The sequence below is a fragment of the Alexandromys fortis genome, unplaced genomic scaffold (assembly GCF_014885135.2).
Source record: "Alexandromys fortis isolate MF-2015 unplaced genomic scaffold, M_Fortis_MF-2015_v1.1 scaffold_80, whole genome shotgun sequence".
Lineage (NCBI taxonomy): Eukaryota > Metazoa > Chordata > Mammalia > Rodentia > Cricetidae > Alexandromys > Alexandromys fortis.
Genome location: NW_026068174.1, coordinates 596,373 through 617,866, shown reverse-complemented (window position 1 = coordinate 617,866; position 21,494 = coordinate 596,373). Strand labels below are relative to the sequence as shown.

Below are 21,494 nucleotides of genomic sequence, written 5' to 3'. Positions count from 1 at the left end.
TTACGTGTGAATGAGTTTTCCCAGCCATCCTGGGCTGCGTGAACAGTAGTAGAACACGTCCACGTTGGGAGGTGCTCATCAGCCCGCTTTTAGGAGCAGTAATTAAGGCACAGCCAAAGCTTGTTTACTGCGGGATGCATCTCACGCACATCCAGAGGGGGGTGATGAGGCTGTGAGCCCCTCCAAAACCATGGTAAAAAGCAATGGGCGGGGCTGGAGCTGTAGACTCAGAGGAGACCCCCACCTCTTTGCTTTCTGAAGCGTTGTCACGGTGAAGATGGAGGGATGTTGTTCTTTCTTGTCCCAGAAGAACTCAGGGCTGCTGTGTCTCACGTCAGTAAGAATGTGGTTCTAGGGCTGGGGAAGTAGCTTAGTGCTCGCCTGGTATGCATGAAGCCTGGGTTTCACCCATAAATTGGTGACATATTGCACACCCATAACCCCAGGGCTCTAGAGGTGGAGGAAGGAGAATTTTCAGAAGTTCAGAGTCACCCATGACTACGTAGAAAGTTGAGGGTTAGCTTGGGCTACATAAGCTCCTGTCTTTATAAAAGTCGGGGAGGTGTCTTCTCTGAGCTGCGATTGATTCTAAGGGGCTTCCTGAGAAAACCTGAGGGTGTACAGAGGTTATTGTGTTACTAATGTTTGGAGAGACCAAGTAAGGAATAGGCCAGGGCCAAGACAGAAGGGATGACAGTGTCCAAAGTTGCAACTTAAGAACCGATCACCTACCCAAATGTTAAATGTAGATCCTATGGTAATTCAGATCACTTGCTTCCCCAGTCCCCAGCTCCAACCTAGGGCTGGTAGTGAGCAAGCTTTGCTTCAAAGTCTGCCTTTTCTTCCTCACTTTTGGTCCAGGGTGAAGGCCAAGAAGGGTGTGACCCTCCTAGGCACCAAGTCTCGAAGTGGCCAGTGGCGTGTGACCTCAGAGCTGCTGACTGGGGCGAAGCATTCAACAGCCACTGTGGATGTGGCCTGGGCCCAGGGCACACCCCTTCCCCCCTGGTGAGTCTCACTTCTGCAGAGCAGGCACCTGGGGCCTGGGGTAACTAATCTCCACGGAGAAAGATGGAGTCACAGAGTGCTGGTGGGAGTCAATTTCCAAAAATCAGAAATGGGATTCTGGGGTTGGGGTACTCTGGTGGGCTGAGGGGAGTAGTTAAGGGCTGCAGAGCCCTGCCCTTCATCCTCCGTCTCTCCCACTCCTGTCTGCCTTGCAGGGAGGGTCAGGGACCCCTGGAGATCTTGCAGCTGGACTTCGAGATGGAGAACTTCACCAGCCAGTCCGTGAAGCGGAGGATCATGTGGCACATTGATTATCGAGGACACAGTGCCCTGCCCGACCTGGAGCGGGTTGTCACGGAGCTGACGGTCATCCAGAGGGATGTGCAAGCCATCCTGCCCCTGGCCATGGTAAGCAGGCCTCGACCAAGCACCCCAGCCGGGCCCATGAATTCCCATGTATGTAGTGGGACTGGGCAGGGCTGAGCACGTGTACGTGTGGATGGAGGGAAGGACCACTTCACTTCTGAGACAATGCCTGTGGAACTGGGTATGTGCCCATCCACAGGAGGCAGGCACAGCTCTTCCTGGCGAAATCACCATAGAAGAACTCTCTGAAAGCGAGCTTAGGGGAGCTCTAATAGAAAGTGGTTGTCCCCCCGTAAGGTTTTGGAAGTCATCAGAAAGGAAGCACTCATCCCACCTAAGATGAAGACAGGAGTGCGCTCCAGAAGGACCCAGCTCCTGTAGGAGAAGGCACATGGAGAGGAATGTGGGTGGTTTGTTTAGAGAGGGGATGGAGGGCTGATGGCCCATCCAGAGCACTGTGACCAGCCAGGAGGGTGTGTTGATGTTACCCTGAGAGCTTTGGCTCAGGGGAAGGGATGGATGTTCCCGGAAAGCAGGGACGGCTTCTGCAGCCGTCTGTCTGGGCTGACAGACATCTGAGGAGAGCATGGGATTGGGCAGAGGCAGACCCTTGCACTTCCCCAGAGGAAGTGGATCTCTGAGGAGTGGCAGCAGTGGGTGACAGGCATGTCTCTGGGGAAACGCACTCAGCAGAGCTCCTCCGGCCCCTGCCTCCCTGCAGGACACCGAGATCATCAACACTGCCATCCTGACAGGCCGGACTGTGGCCATTCCCGTCAAGGTCATCGCCATCGAGGTGTCTGGCCTTGTCCTTGATGTTTCTGCCCTGGTGGAGTGCCAGTCTGACAATGAGGACATCATCAAGGTGGGTCTTTGGGAGAGAAGAGCCCCCAAGCCCTTCCAGGTCATCCTTGAAGATGACATACCTCTGCCCTGCTGTGGACCAGCAGCTGCCCCTCCTCTCTGCCATCCTAAGCAGCACCCCAGCTCAGTCCCATGTGTGTGGGTATCCCCACGTAGACTCAGATTCCCTCTCCTAGTCCAAAGGACCACTCCATCCAGACCTAGTGACTGTCCTGGCAGAGTAAAAGAGTAAGACAGTACCCAAAAGGGGATGGGTAGTGTTGACAGTGTAACTCCAACCCAGCAGGTCACTATTGAGCTCTGTATAAGACAGACTCAAATAAGGGAGAAAGGTGGATAGATTTTCCCTGCATCCTAGGCAGGAGAGGAACAAGGTGAAGAAACTGGAGCTAGGAAGGGCAGCTTCAGGAATAGAGAATCCGACATGCCCCAGTACCTACAACCTCCCATGACCCTCCCAACTGTGGCTCCCTCCTACCCCCAGATGCTCTCCAGAGACCAGATTCACCTGCTCCCAAGAATCGACATATAGTGCTCTCTCAGGCACATTTCCCCATCCTGTGAGGGCTGAGACGCCAGCAGGACTCAGATGATTCTAGATGAACTGCTATACATCTCTGTGAAACGTGGCTTTTTTTTTTAATGGAGGCTGAGCCAACCAATGGTTGGAATCCCCTACCTTCCAGGATGGGAGAGATTTCCTGCTTCCCTCCACCCCATCTCTAAGAAGATACAAGGAGCAAAAGGCTAAGGGTTAGCCGGGCGGTGGTGATGCACACCTTTAATCCCAGCACTCGGGAGGCAGAGGCAGGCGGATCTCTGTGAGTTCGAGACCAGCCTGGTCTACAAGAGCTAGTTCTAGGACAGGCTCCAAAACTACAGAGAAACCCTGTCTCGAAAATCCAAAAAAAAAAAAAAAAAAAAAAGGCTAAGGGTTTGGCATGGTCTAGGGATCCATATGTACAGATGAGACACATTTCTTAGTTACTGTTCTATTGCTGTGCTAACATACCATGGCCAAGGCAACTTATAGACAAGTTTATTGGAAGATGTCTTAGTTTTTAATTGCCATGACAAAACACAATAACCAAGGAAACTTATAAAAGAAAGCATTTAATTTGGGGCTAAGGTTGCAGAAGGTTAGTCCGTGGCCACCACAGTTGTAAGTATGGCAACACGCAGTCAGGCATGATGCCGTGGCAGTGGCTGAAAGCCTACATAGGACCCGAAGCGGGAGGCAGAGAGAGCACACAGGGAAGGGTGTGACCTTTTAACACCTCAAAGCCCACCTCGGCGACACGCCTCCTCCAGCAAGACCACACCTCCTAATCCTTCCCAAGCAGCACCACCAACTGGGGACTATGAGCCTGTAGGGGCCACTCTCATTCAAACCACCATAAGGTGTACTCCAGCACCCCCATCACTGCAGAGGCTTTGGGATGTGGCCAGCTCACCGGTCACATGGTAACTTCTCCAAGACTCACAGAGGTGCCCCAAAGTATATTCCAACAGAAGTGTCCAGGTGTGTGTGTGTGTGTGTGTGTGTGCGCGTGTGTGTGTGTGTGTGTGTGTGTGTGCGCGCGCGCGCGCGCGTGTGTGTATACATGCGATCCACTCAAGGTGTGTCAGGTGTGTGCATGGATACCCAAAACACACTCAGACACCATCACCTACCCTGAAGCCTTGGCGGTGCCCCCCCCCCCCCGGGATGGATTGAGCACTGCTTCCAGCAACATATCCTCAGTAGGCATGTGGGTTCCATGAGGGAGCCTCTGGGCATAGTGTAGCTAGCTTGGTGGGCAGACATTTGCATAAACACTACACACATTATCAGTGGCCACCATCCACCCATCTGCACTCAGGCTTCTCTGATCCCAAATTTTCTTCTCTGTTCCCATTCCCGCTCCTACATACCTGCCAGGAACAGCCCTTCGTTTGAAATTAACAAGCTGCCCACTCGCCTAGCAAGCTATGCCACTGTGGCATGGAGGAGGCAGGGACCTGTTCCTTACTCCAGCTCTCCGTTCTACCTAGTCAAACACCCACTGCGGGGTGCAGAAGACCATCTGGTAGACAGTCCCAGAGCCCTGGGTATTCTGAGGTAGAGAGCACCCCCGGGAAGCCTCTTCCCTAGCAGTCCTCTCCACTTCCTCTCCAGCAGCCTTGCTGGCCCTGTAGTCAGACCCAAGTACCCCGAACTGCCCAGCAGGACCTAGAAGGCAAGCCATACCCATGCTTTATGTTCCTGCCCTTCCCCAGGTGTCCAGCAGCTGTGACTATGTGTTTGTGAGTGGGAAGGAGTCTCGAGGGTCCATGAACGCCAGAGTCACCTTCCGCTACGATGTCCTCAGTGCCCCCCTGGAAATGACAGTCTGGGTCCCCAAGCTACCTCTGCACATTGAGCTCTCGGATGCCCGCCTCAGCCAAGTGAAGGGATGGAGGGTGCCTATCCTTTCCGACCGAAGGTACAGCCCCAGCACGTAGTGTAAACATGGGACAGTACTCTGATCTGCACACATATAAGGCCTTTGGTGGACACAGTCTGTGGGCTGTGGTGGAAACAGCATGCTTGTTTTGAGCAGCCACTGTGTACTGGGCACTGACAGGTATTTGAAATGTGAAAAGAGTGTGATTTGCCAGGTTCTCAGTCCATCGGGGTGGGAAGACATCCCAGAGCATGGTGGGAAACTCTGTGGGCAGGAAATGAAAGGGCGTGAATGAGAGAGTCCCTCTTTATCCAAAAATAAAGCCAGGCTTCCTGGAAAAGCTGATTCTTGAGCTAAGTCTTAAAGGACAAGAGGACAGGGGTCAGCTGGGGATCTATAGGTTCCAGGGGACTGGACACACCCTTGAACACAGTGGCACGTAACTGCACCTGTGTCCCCCAGCCAGGGACACCCACACAAATAGCAGCACATATACTAGATCCACTGCCTCAGCTGGGCACCGAGGGCAGACTCCTGGGTCCATAGGGACAGATTCACCACAATGCGTAGGTCTACACAAGCTCCATTTGTGGGCCACGTACGTGTTTATTTACCATGCTCCACCCACCCATTCGGAGCTTCCCAAGTGGAGCCCAACAGGCCTCTGTGGGCAGCCAGGGCTATGGAGAGGAGTAGGGAGAGAAGGGGGAGCTGGTCCACGTTCAGAGCTGTGGTGGCTCCAACAGCAGGAACAGTAGCAGAGCCCCTCCAGCCAGAATGCGCCCTTCCATTGCTGGGGCTTTTGCTAGCATGCAGCCTCTGCTTCGGGGCTGGGGCGCAGCCTGGGACTCTGCTTTGCCAACCAGAGCAGTATCCACGCTGCTTTCTCTGAGTACCGGGGTTGTAGGAAGCTCTTTGGTTTAAACCCTGGTTTTGTCGTTTACTAGTAGTGCATCTTACACTACTTATTCAACGTCTCTGACTCATTTTTTCTCCTCCATGAAATGGGCAGTAGTGACTGGATAACAGTGAGGATTAAATTGGTTAACACGGGTAAAAAAGAGACTTCCATGTGAATGGTTGTCTTAGTTGGTTACTTCTAACAAAACATTAGCAATCTTATTCTCTACTGCATACCCCCTGCCAGGAAATCTCCTGGTTTTAGCATCCTTTTCCAATGGTGTAGGCTGAGGATTTCCTTAAGCCATTAAGTCCAGGTTCCCTTTTGCTTAATGCCCTACTTCTCTCTCTCTCTCTCTCTCTCTCTCTCTCTCTCTCTCTCTCTCTCTTTCATTCTCTTTGGTCTAAGCAATGAGAGTGCAATAGAATGCTTGCTTAGCATGCATGAAGCCCTGGGTTCAACCCTCCACACAAAACCAGGTGTGGTAGTGAATGCCTGCACAATCCTAGCAGTTGGGGGAGTTGAGGCAGAAGTATCAGGAAGTTCAAGGGAGAGCTAGCCTGATCTGTGAAGCCTCACCTTTCAAAAAAGGCACCAAGAAGAAACTGACTTCATCTCTACTCTCTGAAGTCTCCTCAGTTAAAAGTCAAACGTCATCCCTTATCATTCATGTTCCACACATGACCATATGACATGTCAGCCGAGCTTGTGACAAGGATCCCTCCTTGCTAGAGTCTCAGGCTCAGCACAGGGTCATGTGCCTGCTCAGTGCTGAGGAAGGGGCATTGTCACTGTATGGATGGGATACCAGCTGTTGGCAGCCATGGGTTGGGAAGGCGAAAGAAGGAACTCTCCAGGTGAGAGAGGCTGGGATGGCTGGCTGCATACACAGTCACAGAGGGGACCCGCAAAGACCGGCAGAGAGAAAGAGGTGCAGCTCAGTTACAAGGGGAGAGATGTGTCTGAGCCAGAGAGTGCTTCCCCCAGTCCTTATGTTGGCATTCCCCAGGTCAGCTCGGGAGAGCGAAGATGAGGAGGAGGAAGAAGAAGAACGGAGACAGAGTGCCAGCCGAGGCTGCACTCTGCAATACCAGCATGCCACCCTGCAGGTCTTCACCCAGTTCCACACGACATCATCCGAGGGCACCGACCAGGTGGTCACCATGCTGGGCCCTGACTGGCTGGTGGAGGTCACTGACCTGGTCAGTGACTTCATGCGGGTGGGTGACCCCCGAGTGGCCCACTTGGTGGACAGCAGCACACTGGCAGGACTGGAGCCGGGCACCACCCCCTTTAAGGTAGGAAAGGGCTCTGTCCAGGCACAAAGTAGTAGACCTGGGAACCTGGGTTATCCACACAGGTAGAGAACTCAGGTGAACTCAGGACCTTCACTTCTGAAAGCCACCGCAGTGACTTTCCTTTCCTCCCCCTGCGGTTGCACCTTCTAAGACCAAGCTCTTTTTTCACCTATTGGTGAAGTTCTCAGGCAAGCCTCAGCAGCCTTCAGAGCCTCTGGGGGGAGGGACATTGGAACAGAATCGGGGTCTGTAGGCATGGAGGGAAAATCACGCTGCTGAGTCACTAGAAGGAAACTACGGGTGGTCTAAGAATTCAGCTCTTGCCTTCCGCTCTGACAGTGGGGTGGCCAAGTAGATATCAGCTGTCCCGGAGCTTGTAAATGACCACAGCTTACAGAAGTATTTTGTTTATAAAACAACTGATCTACAGCTCAACCACCAGTTCCTGTTACCACTGCGTGCCTCTCTCACCTGTGTCTGCATTTCTGCTTGGCCCCTGGGAGCCCCTGACTCTCCATGTTCCTTACAGACCTATACAGACCTAGGGGAGAGCAGGCGTCCTGTGCTCTCTCACCCTTCTCCCCAGCAGTGCTGGGAGCTCCCCGGGGGTGGGGACCCTGAGCAAGGCAGCTGCTTCCCAGGTATCCCCCACCACCATTTGTTCTATCATAGGTTGTGTCCCCCCTGACCGAGGCTGTGCTGGGGGAGACGCTACTGACAGTGACAGAGGAGAAGGTCAGTATCACACAGCTGCAGGCCCAGGTGGTAGCCAGTCTCGCTTTGTCCCTGCGACCCAGCCCTGGGAGCAGCCACACCATCTTGGCGACCACAGCTGTGCAGCCCACCCTCAGCTTCCCCAAGCAGGTAACTGACTCCCTGAAACCACCCCCACTCCCAGCTAGCATGTGAGGTGTGGAATGGGACCTGGACCACCCTGGCCATCCATCCATCTTCAGATGAGGCCTTTAGATATATAAGGAGCTCTGCACCTTATCCTCCAGTCCTTTACAGGGGCAGGCAGGACTCCAATGTCCCTGTCAAGGGTCTCCTATTGGCTTCTCAGTGGGCGCTCTCCTCTCTTCCTCCGAGTTCCTCTTCTGGTTGAGTCTGTAGTGTACCAATACCTATGAATTATAGGTATCAGCTATAGGATAGAGATGGAAAGATGATGGGTGGTGTTAGGCCATAGGGTCCCTTGTCGCTTAATCTTTGATCCAGATTCCTCTTTTTTTTCTCTGGCTTCATTAGCCAAGGGTCAGACAGTGATAGGTGATGAGGGAAACCCAGCCAGGAGCTTACCTTCAGGTCAAGAGAAGAGGGGGAATGTTCAGGGTGGCAGATGAGACCTGAAAATCCTACCCTGTGTTCCCGGTCCCCACAATGCAAGGGGCCTCACATTGTACCTCAGAAGTGGTCTCAAGTCCTACCTAGAACCTGGCATTTCAGGTGCTGAGCCAGGCAGAGCTGGTACCTATCAGAGAAGATGCTAAGACCGGCCCTGACTTCTGTCCCCTTTCCACTTTCAGGAAGCTCTGCTGAGTCTGTGGCTCTCCTACAGTGACGGAACCACAGCCCCGCTCTCTTTATACAGTCCCCGGGACTACGGGCTTTTGGTGAGCAGCCTGGATGAACGGGTGGCCACTGTGACCCAAGACAAGGCTTTCCCACTGGTGGTGGCTGAGGCAGAGGGCTCAGGAGATCTGCTTCGTGCAGAGCTCACCATCTCCGAGAGCTGCCAGAAAACCAAGCGTAAGAGTGTGCTGGCTATTACTCCTGTGGGCCTGCGAGTACACTTTGGGCGGGATGAGGAGGATCCCACATATGACTACCCAGGGCCCAGCCAGCCCGGGCCTGGTGGGGGCGAGGACGAGTCCCGAGGAGCTGGTCCACCAGGCACTGCCATCCCCGCTGGTGAGATCCCTGGATTGGGCACTTCTGGCCCAGTGCCGCTCACAGAGGACTACTTACCGCTGCCCACGGGCTTCCTGCAGATGCCCCGGGGGCTGACGGACCTAGAGATTGGTATGTACGCACTGCTGGGGGTCTTCTGCCTCGCCATCCTTGTCTTCCTCATCAACTGCATTGTGTTCGTGCTGCGATACCGGCACAAGCGCATCCCTCCCGAGGGCCAGACCAGCATGGACCACTCGCACCACTGGGTGTTCCTGGGCAATGGGCAGCCACTGCGGGTGCAAGGTGAGCTGTCGCCTCCTGCAGGGAGCGCCCTGGAAACCGTGCCTGCCTGCTGCCATGGTGATCACCACAGCAGTGGCAGTTCGCAGACCAGCGTCCAGAGCCAAGTGCATGGCCGTGGGGACGGCTCCTCTGGGGGCTCGGCCAGGGACCAGACAGAGGACCCTGCTAGCTCGCCCACCTCCAAGCGCAAGAGGGTCAAGTTCACGACCTTCACCACTCTTCCCTCAGAGGAGCTGGCCTATGACTCGGTGCCTGCGGGCGAAGAGGATGAGGAGGACGAAGAGGACCTGGGTTGGGGTTGTCCAGATGTGACCGGAACCACGCGGCCCACTCCACCCCCGGACCTGCACAATTACATGCGCAGAATCAAAGACATTGCATAGTGGTGGCCTGAGTTGGCAGGATATCACCACACACACGGTAGCCTCTGGCTGGGAGTCAGCCAGGACCCCCAGCTCACAGGGACTTGGGGCAGCTGAATGGATTTTACAGTTCCTGCCATTGCAGCTTTGGTCTGACCGGTTGTGGCCAGGTCCACCTTGATCTTCTGCCCCCTACAGGTGGAAGACTCCTTCCAAACCTAGCGTGAAACAGGGAGACAGTTCGGCCCTGTTCACCCTTTCCAAACCTCATTCCATCTTAAACATACCCCACTGCCCCAAGATTGAGGCTCCAAGGCCAAACTTGGGGCCAGGTGGGCCCACACTGTGCCCTGCCATGCCTCTCACGTCCCCAATGGTGCCCCCTGTGCAGGGGACCCGAGTGGGGTCTTGTGTCACAGGCTGCACAAAGACTTTTTCTTAAACCAATATTCAGGGATTTCTGTCCTGCAGGGTGAGAAGTGGCGGCTGCCTGCCTTGCCAAGGATCTTGCTGCAGACAGAACATGGGGTATTTGGGGGATAGTTGTGATGTCTGCTGGTTTCTGGGTGTCTCCCAAGCCTGGAGCTGACTGCGGGGGTGGGGAGCAGTGCAAAGTGGGCACTTTCCCATGGCTCCCTCTGCTCTTTAGACTGTGCAAGGGCCCAAGTCAGAGGGCTTTTCTTATCTCTCTGGCCAAACCATACCCACACAGCAAGCGCAGTGGGTGATGGACAGCCTGTCCCCACAGCAAGGTCAACACGACTGCGCCTTAGCCTGGGCTCTGCTCACTCCGGCTTCCCTCCACACCAAAGGGCGGGCAGCCATAGCCAGCGTCCCTGAGATGGAGGAGGCCACCGGGAGTATTGCAAGGGTCCATTGGGTGGGTGAAGGCAGAAGGGAGCTATTGCTCTGTGCCTTCCCCAGTCCCCCAGCCTCACCTCTTGGGTTCTACCCGCCACTGTGTCCGTTTTTCATAAATAAATGGAAGGCATCGGTCTGGCTCGGGGACAACAGCTCCCTGCGAACAGACAGTACACAGAGGCTGGCTCTGTCTCATCCTTGCATGTTCGCCATGGGACATGGGGCAACACTACTAGCTACCCACGGCTGGTGACCTGCTCTTCCAACCCTACATGTTGTGTCTCTTAAGACACTTGGTTACCATGGAGGCACCCACACTGTGTAACAAAAGATCCACTGCCCTGAAAAGGTGATCTTTTAAAAAGGGGGTTTTCTCTAGGAGTCTTCAGTGATCGATTCTGGAGGAAGCTGGCCTCAAGACTGGCTCAGGAGAAAGGTCTTGTGGGTGGAAGGGGACAAAAGGGAGAGGTGTGTGACTTGGTATGCCTGCCAGAAATTTCTAGTTTCCTTTGTCTATGTGGCAGAAGTCTCTTCTTGCACCCACTATGGCGGGAGTCTAGAAGGTCAGATGGGAAAGCCCTGTTGGATGTGGCTCTCACATTAAATGGGCAGAGCCTCTCGGGGCTTGGGAACATTTGCAGGGTCTTTGCAGGCCCTGAAAGGCTACATCAGAACATAGGAAAACAAGTCAGGCAGGGACACTGCAACTCAGAAGATCCTGCTGGGGTAGCCGGTCAGCTCACGCACAGGGCTATAGTAAAATCATCTTAGGGAAGGCAAAGACCTGGCCAGCAGGCTGAAACTGCACTAACAGCCAGAACAATTTTCAGCGCACCATAGCAAGTCAACTGGCTTCCGGGGCCACCTGTCCCACAACCTGGGCAGGGCTCTGTCTAGTTCCCGGGGAAGTCGCTGCACCTAGCAGAGATCACAAGCTGAGAGTGTGAATGAGTGAATTTTTGTCAGGACTAGAGTCCAACTTCTGAGGAAGCTGAGTCTGAATGGGGAGACTGGAATCTGACATTCTACTTGCTCACCACGTGTTTGACAACAGTGTGCAGTGGCAAGAAAGAGCTACCCCAAAAGCTGAGCAGAGGGTAGGGCTCCATCTCAGGTCAGGGTTCTTCAGAACCCAGAATCTAGACACTTGCTGGGCCAGTCTACCTTGCCTAGCTGGTGGGGTGCCCTGAGAGGCATCATTTTCTTAACCCATTGTGCCTGGAGTTGGTAAGTGCTCAGCCAACACTTGCTGACTAAATTAAAGTTCAATTGCCAGTTCAGTGACGGTTCTTCATCCTGGGCATGATTTTATTTTCATACTGGGGACTGAACCGAGGTCTTTGCACGAGTTAGGCAGGTCCTTTACCACTGAGCCACTCACTCATCTTCCTTTTACTTTTGTTTAATTGTTTGAGGCAGCGTCCTCACTAAGTACTAAGTGGCCCAGAATGACCTTGAACTTACTGTAGCCTGATCAGGCCTTGAACTTGCAAGCCTCCTTCCTCAGCCTCCTGAGTATCCGGTGTTACAACCAGCATTGCTATAACAGTCTGGGATTTCCTATACAACCTTTTTTTTAGTGCAGGAAGTCACAGGTGTCGAAGGCATCCCCTCGGAGCTCCCAGGGAGAGCGATGGGGGAACACAGATGCATCTGTAGAAGTATTCCAGAGTTGTGGGTGAAAAGTCACCACTGTTAAATATTTAGCATATTAATTTCCTACTGTGTGTTGGTCTCTGCCAGAAGTCTGGGCCACAATATGGAGCAGTCCTCAAGGGTCCCACTGCCACCTGGGATAGCCATCGAGTTTTGCCTTGGGTGAAAGAAGGAGGTGAAGGAAGACAACAGTAAAAGACGTTCCCAGTGGATTTGGAATCCCAGGCTGCTGCTCAGCATTGCAGCCTTGTCCCTCCCCCTGTTGTCCCTAAGTCATCACCAATAAGGAAACAAGAAGAGCTTCTTGAAAAGGATGGGGGTTGCGGAAGGAGTGCTGTAGGGTTTGGGCATCATTATCCCACCTGAGGTTTAGATGTTTTCCTCCACCTGGGTAGGGGAAGGTAGCAAGGTGACCAGACCATGAGGCAGTAGGTGCAGCAGACAGAATACAGCCCAGAGTCAGGCAAGAATAGAGCCAAGGCATACAGCAGTGTGCAGACACAAGACTTGCCAGCTGCTTCATCCCAGATAGAGATGGGGGGAAGAATGAGCAACGCTTAATTATAGAGACCTCATTCCCCCACCTCCCCAGAGCTGAGGATGCTGCCGGCAAGCTCACGCTATTTCCAGCCAAGACACTAGGGCACATGGTGGAAGCAAAGTAGGCAGAAGCCACACAGCAGGCTTTAGAACTGAGTCCCCAGCTGTGCCTGCCATCCTGTCCTGTAATTTGTGACCCTTTCTCCTCATCCCTCACACTGTCCGCATTGGAGAACTCAGAAGCAATCACTGGAAATCACTACACATGACCCTGGAGGACTTCAAACTGGAGCAGGTTTGACAGGAATGAGGCAAGGACCTGAAGTTAACAGCAGCTCTGGAATAACTAGGCTCTGAACTTCTCTTTTTGTAAAAAGCTGTCTTCAATCCCCTAAATGAATAGAAACATCGCGTACAGAATAGTTATTGGCAGAGGGATCCTCGGATATTGGGGACCTTGGCTCAGGAGTCAGCTTACTAGCAAAATGGGGTTAGGATGTGTCAGGTGCCCTGCCCCCTTTTAGACACTTAGGGAGGCAAAGAGATTGGTCTGGGAGCCAAATGGAGAAACTACTACATGTAAAAAAAAAATGGAGAAGTCAAAACTCTTAAAGGGGACAAACTTCCCAAGGCAGGCCATCTGGCACCTGCAGCTCAACTGTGCTGCACTGTGAACTTAAGCAAATGTATCTCTAGCTCTGGTCCCTCATTTCCCCATTTGTGAAAGCATAGATACCTAGCAGACAATAGCTGCTGGCCTTTCTGAAGTGGTCCATGACTCTAATCCTCAGATTTCTACCAAGACTATTGGGGGAGTTGAGATCCCGTGCTCCTGCATCATAGGTGAGGACACAGGCTCGGAAAGGGCGAGGTCTCCAGCTTAGAAGTGCTCTTGTGCGAGCTGTGAAACCCTTCCCTCGAAGGCAGCTGTGACAGGTCTAGTGGTTAAAGCCAGAGAGGATTGCAGTGGAGGAGGTGGGGGGGGGGCGTGGATAAGGGCTCCAAGCGCCCATTAGTGGGATGAGGCTGCAACGCCTCACTTGAAGCCTAAGTGTTGGAACCACTGTGTGAGGGACACACTCCCTCTCCCCTGGGACCTCCAGTCTCAGCTGACTGTCTCATCCAGCAGCCATGCAACCCTCAGAGCAGAGTACCCCCAGGGGCTTTCCTGAATAGGTGCCCCATTTGGGGAGCTGGTGGCACAGCACAGATGCCAGAACAAGTAGCTGGGAATGACCTTGCACTTGCCTTTTCGCTGGGGCGCTGGGGCAAGGCAAGAAAACCTGGGGGGGGACGGGGGTTGAAGTTGAAGGCATCTCTGAGGACCCCCATCCCTGCCACAGTGGTGCAGATGCTGCAGAGTGTCTATTACACCTTGCCACATCTCATACAATGCAAGCACGGAGGAAATGGGGGTAAGAAATCACACTTCTGAGGGTTCACTCCCTGCTCACTTCCTAACGAGTGCTGTTGTATCCATCTTAGAGATGACCAAACTGAAGCCTGGAGAACTTACATCGTTGGTCTCCTGGGTAGAGACGGTGAGCTCAGTAGTTTTGACAGAGGCCAGAGTACCAGACTGGAGTCTTCGGGTGTGATGAGAATCCTTACTTCACTGATGTCTTTATGCTTATGAGACTGTTGCTGCTCACATGTGCAAAGAGACAAGACCCTTCACTAAAGTCCGGGGACAAGATGTACCTCTGGTGCCTTTGTTGATCCTTAGGTCCCAAGGTTTGAAGCCCAGGTTCCACCCATCCCTGCCCCCTTGTCTCCATCCCAAGGAGATGGTCTCCTGCCTTCAGAGAATCCAAAGGTGCATGGGGATGGTTGTGCGTACTCCACACCCAGGACAAAGGAAGAGGAAAAAATACAGAATGCAGGCAGTTAATACAGAAGGGAAGCCTGAAGCAGAGTGGGAGACAGCATTGGGGGTCTACAGATGTCTAAAATGTCACTTTGGAGACTTGAGGTTGTGGCCCCAACCCTTCTTGCCTAGAGGAGGAACCAATGGAGGACGAAGGTGCTGGAGGAAGATCCATTAGGAGGAGACTCGAAGTGGGCCAGGGACCTGGCTTAATTGTCCTGTGTATCTCAGTCTCTGGCCCACCTCTGAAAGATAGGATGCCCCTGAAAGACCTCCTGGTAGGCACTGCCATTCTCCTGCTTTAAAAGATGTTCTTAGTGGGCTTCCTGGGGGTGGTTGGCTGGGCGGGGCTCTAGGTGTGTTTCTATAGGAAGGGCCTGCCAGCTGGAGAGACGAGACAGGACAGAGAAAGGAGAGCCTGCCAGTTCTGGGAGCTTAACACTCCTCAGTAAGAGGAGCCAGACAGCTCATTCGCCTACCTTGAAAGTTGATTGACTCCATGTGACAGATCCCACAATCAAAGAAGCCTAGAAGGTAAAGATGAAGGGGCAGGGCAAAGGTTCCACATTTCCTCTTTGTTCTGATCCTCCTGTATATTTACAGCCTCCACCCTCTCCTGGGCACAGACTCTACTCTCCAGAAGATGGAGATGCCGTTTATCAGAGATGATGGGAATCTGGAATGCCACCCCCCCCCTTTGCCCTCTGCCCACACAGACACACACTTGTTCACTATTGAAACTCTCCCACCTGCCTTAGGCATTGATGGGCGGCAGGGTATCTCTCTCCTGCCCATGCCACCACGTGACGGATGAGTAATGGGAACAGCTTTTCCATGCTTACAGTATCAGGACTGGCTCACCCACACCTCTGCCAATGGGGTTGGCTCTATTTGCTAACCAGGCGAGGAGCAGGGCCTGTTCTCCCAGGTGTTGCAGCTGGTGGGGGACAGGGACAACTCTCCAGTCCTCTGGCCTGGGGCCAGCTCTCCCACCTGACTCAGGCATCGATGGGTGGGAGAGGGAGGACATCTTTCCCCTGCCCATGCCACCACATGACAGATGGGTAATGAGGACAGCCATCCCATGCTCACAACTGTAGGGCTGGTTCACCCACACCTCCACCAACAGGATTGGCTCTATTGATACACACACTTGCTAATTGCGCATGTGCATAGAGGCAACTGGAGCCTCACCACACCCATGCAGTAGTAAGAGACAGCAGCCAGTCTCTCATTTATCAGGTCTGAGCTAAGGCTGAGAAGATACAGATTACAAGGATGGCCACGAGGGTTGTAAGTCCAAGCGTGGGCCTAATGGAGGAGGCAGCATTTGAAGCTCCAGTGCCCATGAGGTTCCTCTGTGGACAGGGGCTGCAGCCCATCTTCATAAATAACCTTCAGGGGCCCCAGTGTGTGCTGAGCTTGTGGAAGCAGCCCGTACTTACAGCAGTAAATAAAAGCTCTGCCCAAGAAGACTGCCATTCACATGCAAGCCATCACTGAGTTAATTACAAAGATTCTTATCTGTTCATTAAAGTGACTAGAGGGCCCTGTATTTGGAAACACTGCAGTTAAAGGGACTGTGTTATTAACTCTAATGAAATGATTCACTCAGGGCTGGTGCCTGGTGAGGTGGAACCTGGGGACAGTAGCCCTCATTTAGGGTGCCTGGTCCTTTGTATAACCGTCAGGAAGGATTCTGGGAGGAGCCCTGGGTGAGGCTGGCAGAAGGAAAGGCAGCCATGTGGTATGGTTCAATTCACTGGGCCATGGAATGAGCGTGGCTGATTCTTCCCCGAGCTTTGGTTTCCCTATCTTTGAAGCAGGGATAAAATGCCCATTTCAGAGGGTTCTCTTGGGAGTTAAATGGGTCCTCTACCGTTGCTGCGATAACAGACATTGGCTAAGCCTCTAGATCACCTCAACTATTTTATGATCATTCAAAGAAAGATGCATTTCTCAAGTGAGGTGAGGTACAGGTCTGGTCACAGCAATCATCTAATGCCACTGATTTTTTTTTCTTGGTATTTCAAGACATGCCTTCCTTCTTGATCTGAGTCATCTCTTGGGGAGCTTGAATAGTTCCGAGAAGAGTTTGGACGTCTCTAAAAGAGAGACACTGATGTTTTAATTTACTACACTGAAGTGAAGGGATGGTGTGTGTGTGTGTGTGTGTGTGTTGAATGTAGTAGGCAACTCAAAAGAGGGTAGCTGTGAGATGGTGTAACATTGCCTACTCTCAAAGCATTTCCTAAGACATACTTAACCTGAGCTCCCCAATCCCTGGGATTACTCTAAAATGAGGGAACCAAACTCAGAACAGGGGCAGTGTGTCAGGTGATATCACAGGGAACAGAGTGTTTGGAGAGGACAGGCCTGGGATGCTTAGAGCCGGGTCCCCTGATACAATAGGCCAGCTGCTGTTTACAATGCAAGACCACACTCAGCTCCCTTCCCCTCGCAGCCTAGCACAGGGCTAAGGGCACTAGTGCCTATCTGCAGGGTGAGGGGCAGATAAGGTCAAACCCAAGGCAGGGAACTTCTCTCTCTGGCTTTTCTCGGCTGTATTCACAGGCTGGTGAGGATACAGCTTGCTGGCTGGATGCCACCTCTTCCAACTTTATCCCTCTGTCCTCCTTTGCCAAAGCCTACATCCTAGTCCTCCTGAAGAGGCCTTTCCAGAGGGAGGGAACTATGGCAAAAGAGGAGAGGAGTCACATCAGGAGCCAAAACTCTGGAGCTGGCAGGTGTGTGTGTGTGTGTGTGTGTGTGTGTGTGTGTGTGTGTGTGTGTGTGTAGGGGGTGCTCTTTTCCTAAATCACAAGCATGACCAGGATATGTGTGTTACCCACAAACCCTTCCTCCTGGGGATGAACCTTCTGGTGGGATGTGGTTCCCTACCATAGATGTGCATAGGCTGTACAGAGCCTCTCAGGTCCCTGAGACAGGTCAGGAAGTTACCTTGTTTGTCTCCTCCAGACCCAGATGAGGCCATGAACCCAGTTTCTGCTGAACGGCTCTAGGGCCCTGGGAAAACACTAGGAACGGGAGTGACTTGACCTCTGCCCACTGTTGCACCTCAGCGGCCTCTCTTGGCTCTTTCGCCAAGACCTCCGTATGACTCACCCTCCAGCTGGCCTAGAGTCCCTCAGCACACCTGCAATCACTCGGCCTTCTTTTTAGTTAATGTTCTATCCTCCCATCCCAACACTGGAGTGCAAGTCTCTGAAGACACTGGCTTTATTTACGCAGTACTGCATCCCACATCTGGCTTGGGACCTGGCACACAGGAGGTGATTCATATGTGTGCTATGAACAAGGCCACCTTGGATTGGCTGGGGCTGGGGCTCAGGGAAGAGGCCCTGCTTCTCACGTGCACACCCAGGGAATCAGCTCAACCTCCAGCCAGGGTGTGCAACAGGAGCATTCTCCCTCTCTGGGTTAAATGGGAACACAGCACAGCAAATCTCGGGTCCTATGCTCTTCCACCCAGCACTCCACCATCTCCCACATAGCCCTGAGTCTGTGAGGTCGCTTGGAGACTTGCTCAGGCCAAGGACAGCCCATCACCCACTGCCGATAAGAGTCCAGAATTCCAATGATGGTCAGCTCTAGGGGAAACGGGAGAAGGTGATACAGGAATGAGGGTTCACGTGCAGGGGCTGCCACACTGTCGGAGCATCTGGAAGGGAGGCAAGCCCAGGGGATGATCTTTGAGAAGTCCGCCGCTTCCCAAAATGGTGTGTAAAAAGGGAGTACAGTGTTTGCATGTGGACTTCACCCCATTCTCAAAGTGGCCCAAACTGCATGAAGATGAACTTGAGGTAGGAGGTGAGAACATTTAAATCCCACCCCAGGCCCCTTTTGGCCCCTCCTCTCCCAAGTCACTGCAGCCGGCGAATCCTTTTAAGAGTAAATAAGGCCACTTTCTCATCTCAGATTGGAGTAGAAGTCACAACCCAAATGAAATCAAACCCTAACTAGCCCACAATGCACTCCCGATAAAATGGAATGTGGCGTGCAATGCTGAGAGTCTGTGGGAGACTCTGCCCTTATGCCACCCTTCTGCTAGAAAAGCACCCACTTTTAGTTTCCCTCCTCTGGGCGCCTGTGCAGACTGACACCTCTCTGACATGAGGACTGGATCTCCTGGCACCCTAGAGCCCTGTCACTAGGTGGTCATCATGGCAGTAGAGGTAGTAAAAGAGCCCTAGGCTGAGAGATGTGCTCGCCCTGTGAGGGACTGAGTTCTATCCCCGTGAAAACAAATAAAAATAAAGTCAGGTATGATGGCATGAATGGTCGTGCATACTTGTAATCCCAGCAGTGGGAAGGAAAAGAAAGACTGATCCCTGGGGTTCACTGACCAGCCAAACTAGACTACCTGGCAAGTTCCAGGCAAATGAGAGCCTCTATCTCAAAAATAAACAATAAGCAAAACAAAGTAGCATTTGAGGAATGACAGCTTAGGTTGTCCTACACTCAAGCACCTGCATACACGTGAACACACACACACACACACACACACAATCCTGCCCTGGCTGGCTCACAGCCACTCATACCCTGTACATATGTCTCCTGTAAAAAGATTAACCTGCTGTGTTTTGTTGAGTCAGGGTCTTTCAATGTATCTGAAGCTGATCTTGAACTCATTGTATGTTCAGGCTCTTCGAACTCCATCCTCCGGCCTCATTTCCAGAGTGCTGGGGTTGCAGGCACAAATCACCACACCTGGTCTATAGCTAACCCTTTTCTCCAGCAGCTAACCCTTATCTCCAGGGATACGGGTCAGGAAGAAGTAAAGCTAATGGCTGCATGGGTCGGAAAGGCATTTGTAAGACTCAGACTTTCTGTGGATAACGTGCAGGCAGAGGAAGGAAGACTCACACCCCAGAGGGGAAATTAACCAGGCGAAAGAGCCACGAGAATTGCAGACAGGGACAAAGATTCTGCTACTAAACAGTGAGAAAACTGGAGCCACACAGCTGGATACAGGCCAGACCAGCAAGAATCAAGGCTATAGTTGTTATCCTGACCTAGTGTGTACCAGCAGTGGCTGTTAAACATGCCTGGGCAGAGGATCCCACTGTTTTTCAGGATGTTGGCCTTGGTGGGGAGGGAAGATGGAGGATTGGGGTGGATTAGAAACCAGACCACACTAGTATTAAATGAATCCGGAACAGAAGGCTAAGGGGTTCTCTCAAGAGACTCCTGTCCCCCTTTTCAGTGTTTTACTCTTTGGAAGGTTCCCTAAGGGCTAGGGCTATGTCACCATGCAGGAAGAAAGGACTTTGAGACCTGGTACCGCCATTTGTTGTACATTACTTTGGATCTGTATTAAAGCCACACAATCTATACAACAGGACTGCTTTTTGCTTTTTTTTCCCCTTGTGGCTATGGAGGCCAGTGGTCATTTCCAGACAAGCTCAGACACAGTAAATGCTTCCTTAGTAAGACCATCTGTGTCCTGCCTTTAAATGCTTCGCGTACTGTTAGTCTGGAATAAGCAATAGAAAGATCCCATTCCAGTACTGGAAGAAGCCAAGCCCCTGAGCCCGGAGTGACTGGCCCTGAGTGTTAAATGTGCAGTATAGAGAAACAAGGATTCAAAGATAGATCTGCTGACCACTACCCTCTGCAGTCCTGGCTTTCAAGAAGTCAGTGGATGTCACCCTTCACCATACTGTCTACAGAGGTGAGCAGGCCTGGGCCATTGGCTTCCCTCCATCTCTGCCAGATCTAGCTTTGCCTGGCCTGTGTTGGAAGGAGCTCTCTGCAAAATTACCGTGGCCATCCCAGCCTACGGAGGCAGTCAGCAAGGATGGGGGAGGGCCACGGCAGCAGGGAGAGATGCTAAATGTTCACCAGTCTGTCCCCTGGGCCTCAGTGTGGGGCTGAAGGATGGGCCTGTGCTCTGTCAGCGGCCCCAGTCTGCGATGGATGTGCGACCTGGTAAGATGGTGTCGGCAACACTTGGCGAGATTCATTTTCCCCGCTGCTGTGGGAGAAAAAATGGGACCTGCGAGCCATCCATCTGCTCAGTGGGAAAGTGGCAAACCGGAGAGCAGCCTTGCAGAGAACAGTCCAGCCAGCCCAGCTCAGCAGTCTCAGAACAGGGAGGTGGGAGGCGGCCCAGGACTCATCCCCCTGGCTGCCCAGGATGGACAGGACTGGGGGAGGGGGGGTGCACCGGCATGTAGGACCTTCAGTGCAGCTGCTTGCGCCTTTAGGAACTAAATGTTAGAAAGTCACAGTCCATGGTTTCTAATATAATCTTTCTTACCGCTGAGAAGATCCTGGAGAGAAACACCTGTTTACCCCAGTGTTCTCAGAGCCTTGCCGTTCTGCCCCTTCCACAGAAGGAACCTCAGTTCTCCCCCTTTATAGCATGCCTGGAATCCTACCGGAGCCAGTTAACAGAAGCACTTCAGCCGTGAGTCTTCTAGACTCTTCCAGGCCTACTTTCCAGCATCTACTTTACAACTGAATTCTGCTTTGGGATGTAGACTCGCTTATTCCACTAGTCCCACTCCAGACACATCATTTCCTTGTATATTCTCTTAGATTTATTTCTAATTAAGTGCATGCTTGTGCGGTCAGTGTGCCACAGGTGTATAGGCCTTGGAGGCCAGAAAAGGGTTCTCTGAAGTTCTGGGTGGTTGTGAGCTGCCTGACATAGGCGCTAGAAACCAAACTCGGGACCCTCTGAAAGAGCAGCAAGCATGCTTAATCACTGAGCTATCTCCTCGTTCCCTAGTCACACTGGACCCCCACCCCCTCAGCATCACAGCTATGAGGCACCCAGAGCAATCAGGCCTGGGCTGGGACGTATCTAAACACAAAGCTCCCTATTTTGCTCCCTCATCAAAGTTTACTATCTCCCAGCAGCTACTGTCAAATACACGTGTCAGATGCATTGTGTTTCCAGGAAAGTGACTGAGTCACAGGTGTTCCTCCATTTACAGAGGCGTTATGTCCTGTTAAGCCCTTCACAGCCTGAAAACATCATCAAATGAAAATACATTTAATCCACCCAATGTTATGCTTCAGCGTATCATGCGGGGGAGAGCACCTTGTGTCCCCTGATGAGCTCGTGACTAACTGTGAGCATCGGCTCACCGCTTCTATCCTGCATCTTGACAGTATATC

At 52.6% G+C, this 21,494-nt stretch overlaps 1 protein-coding gene across 1 annotated transcript in view; it reads left to right on the top strand.

Moving 5' to 3' along the window:
• Tmem132e (transmembrane protein 132E) overlaps positions 1-10,440 on the top strand; it is a 51,238-nt gene extending 40,798 nt beyond the window's left edge. Inside the window, exons 3-9 of the mRNA XM_050128710.1 lie at positions 862-1,008; positions 1,224-1,416; positions 2,096-2,239; positions 4,498-4,703; positions 6,575-6,863; positions 7,536-7,727; positions 8,390-10,440. Coding sequence (XP_049984667.1) covers positions 862-1,008; positions 1,224-1,416; positions 2,096-2,239; positions 4,498-4,703; positions 6,575-6,863; positions 7,536-7,727; positions 8,390-9,442 — 2,224 coding nt within the window. The 3' untranslated portion in view covers positions 9,443-10,440. The remainder of the gene's footprint in view (positions 1-861; positions 1,009-1,223; positions 1,417-2,095; positions 2,240-4,497; positions 4,704-6,574; positions 6,864-7,535; positions 7,728-8,389) is intronic.
• The last annotated feature ends 11,054 nt before the right edge of the window (positions 10,441-21,494 follow it).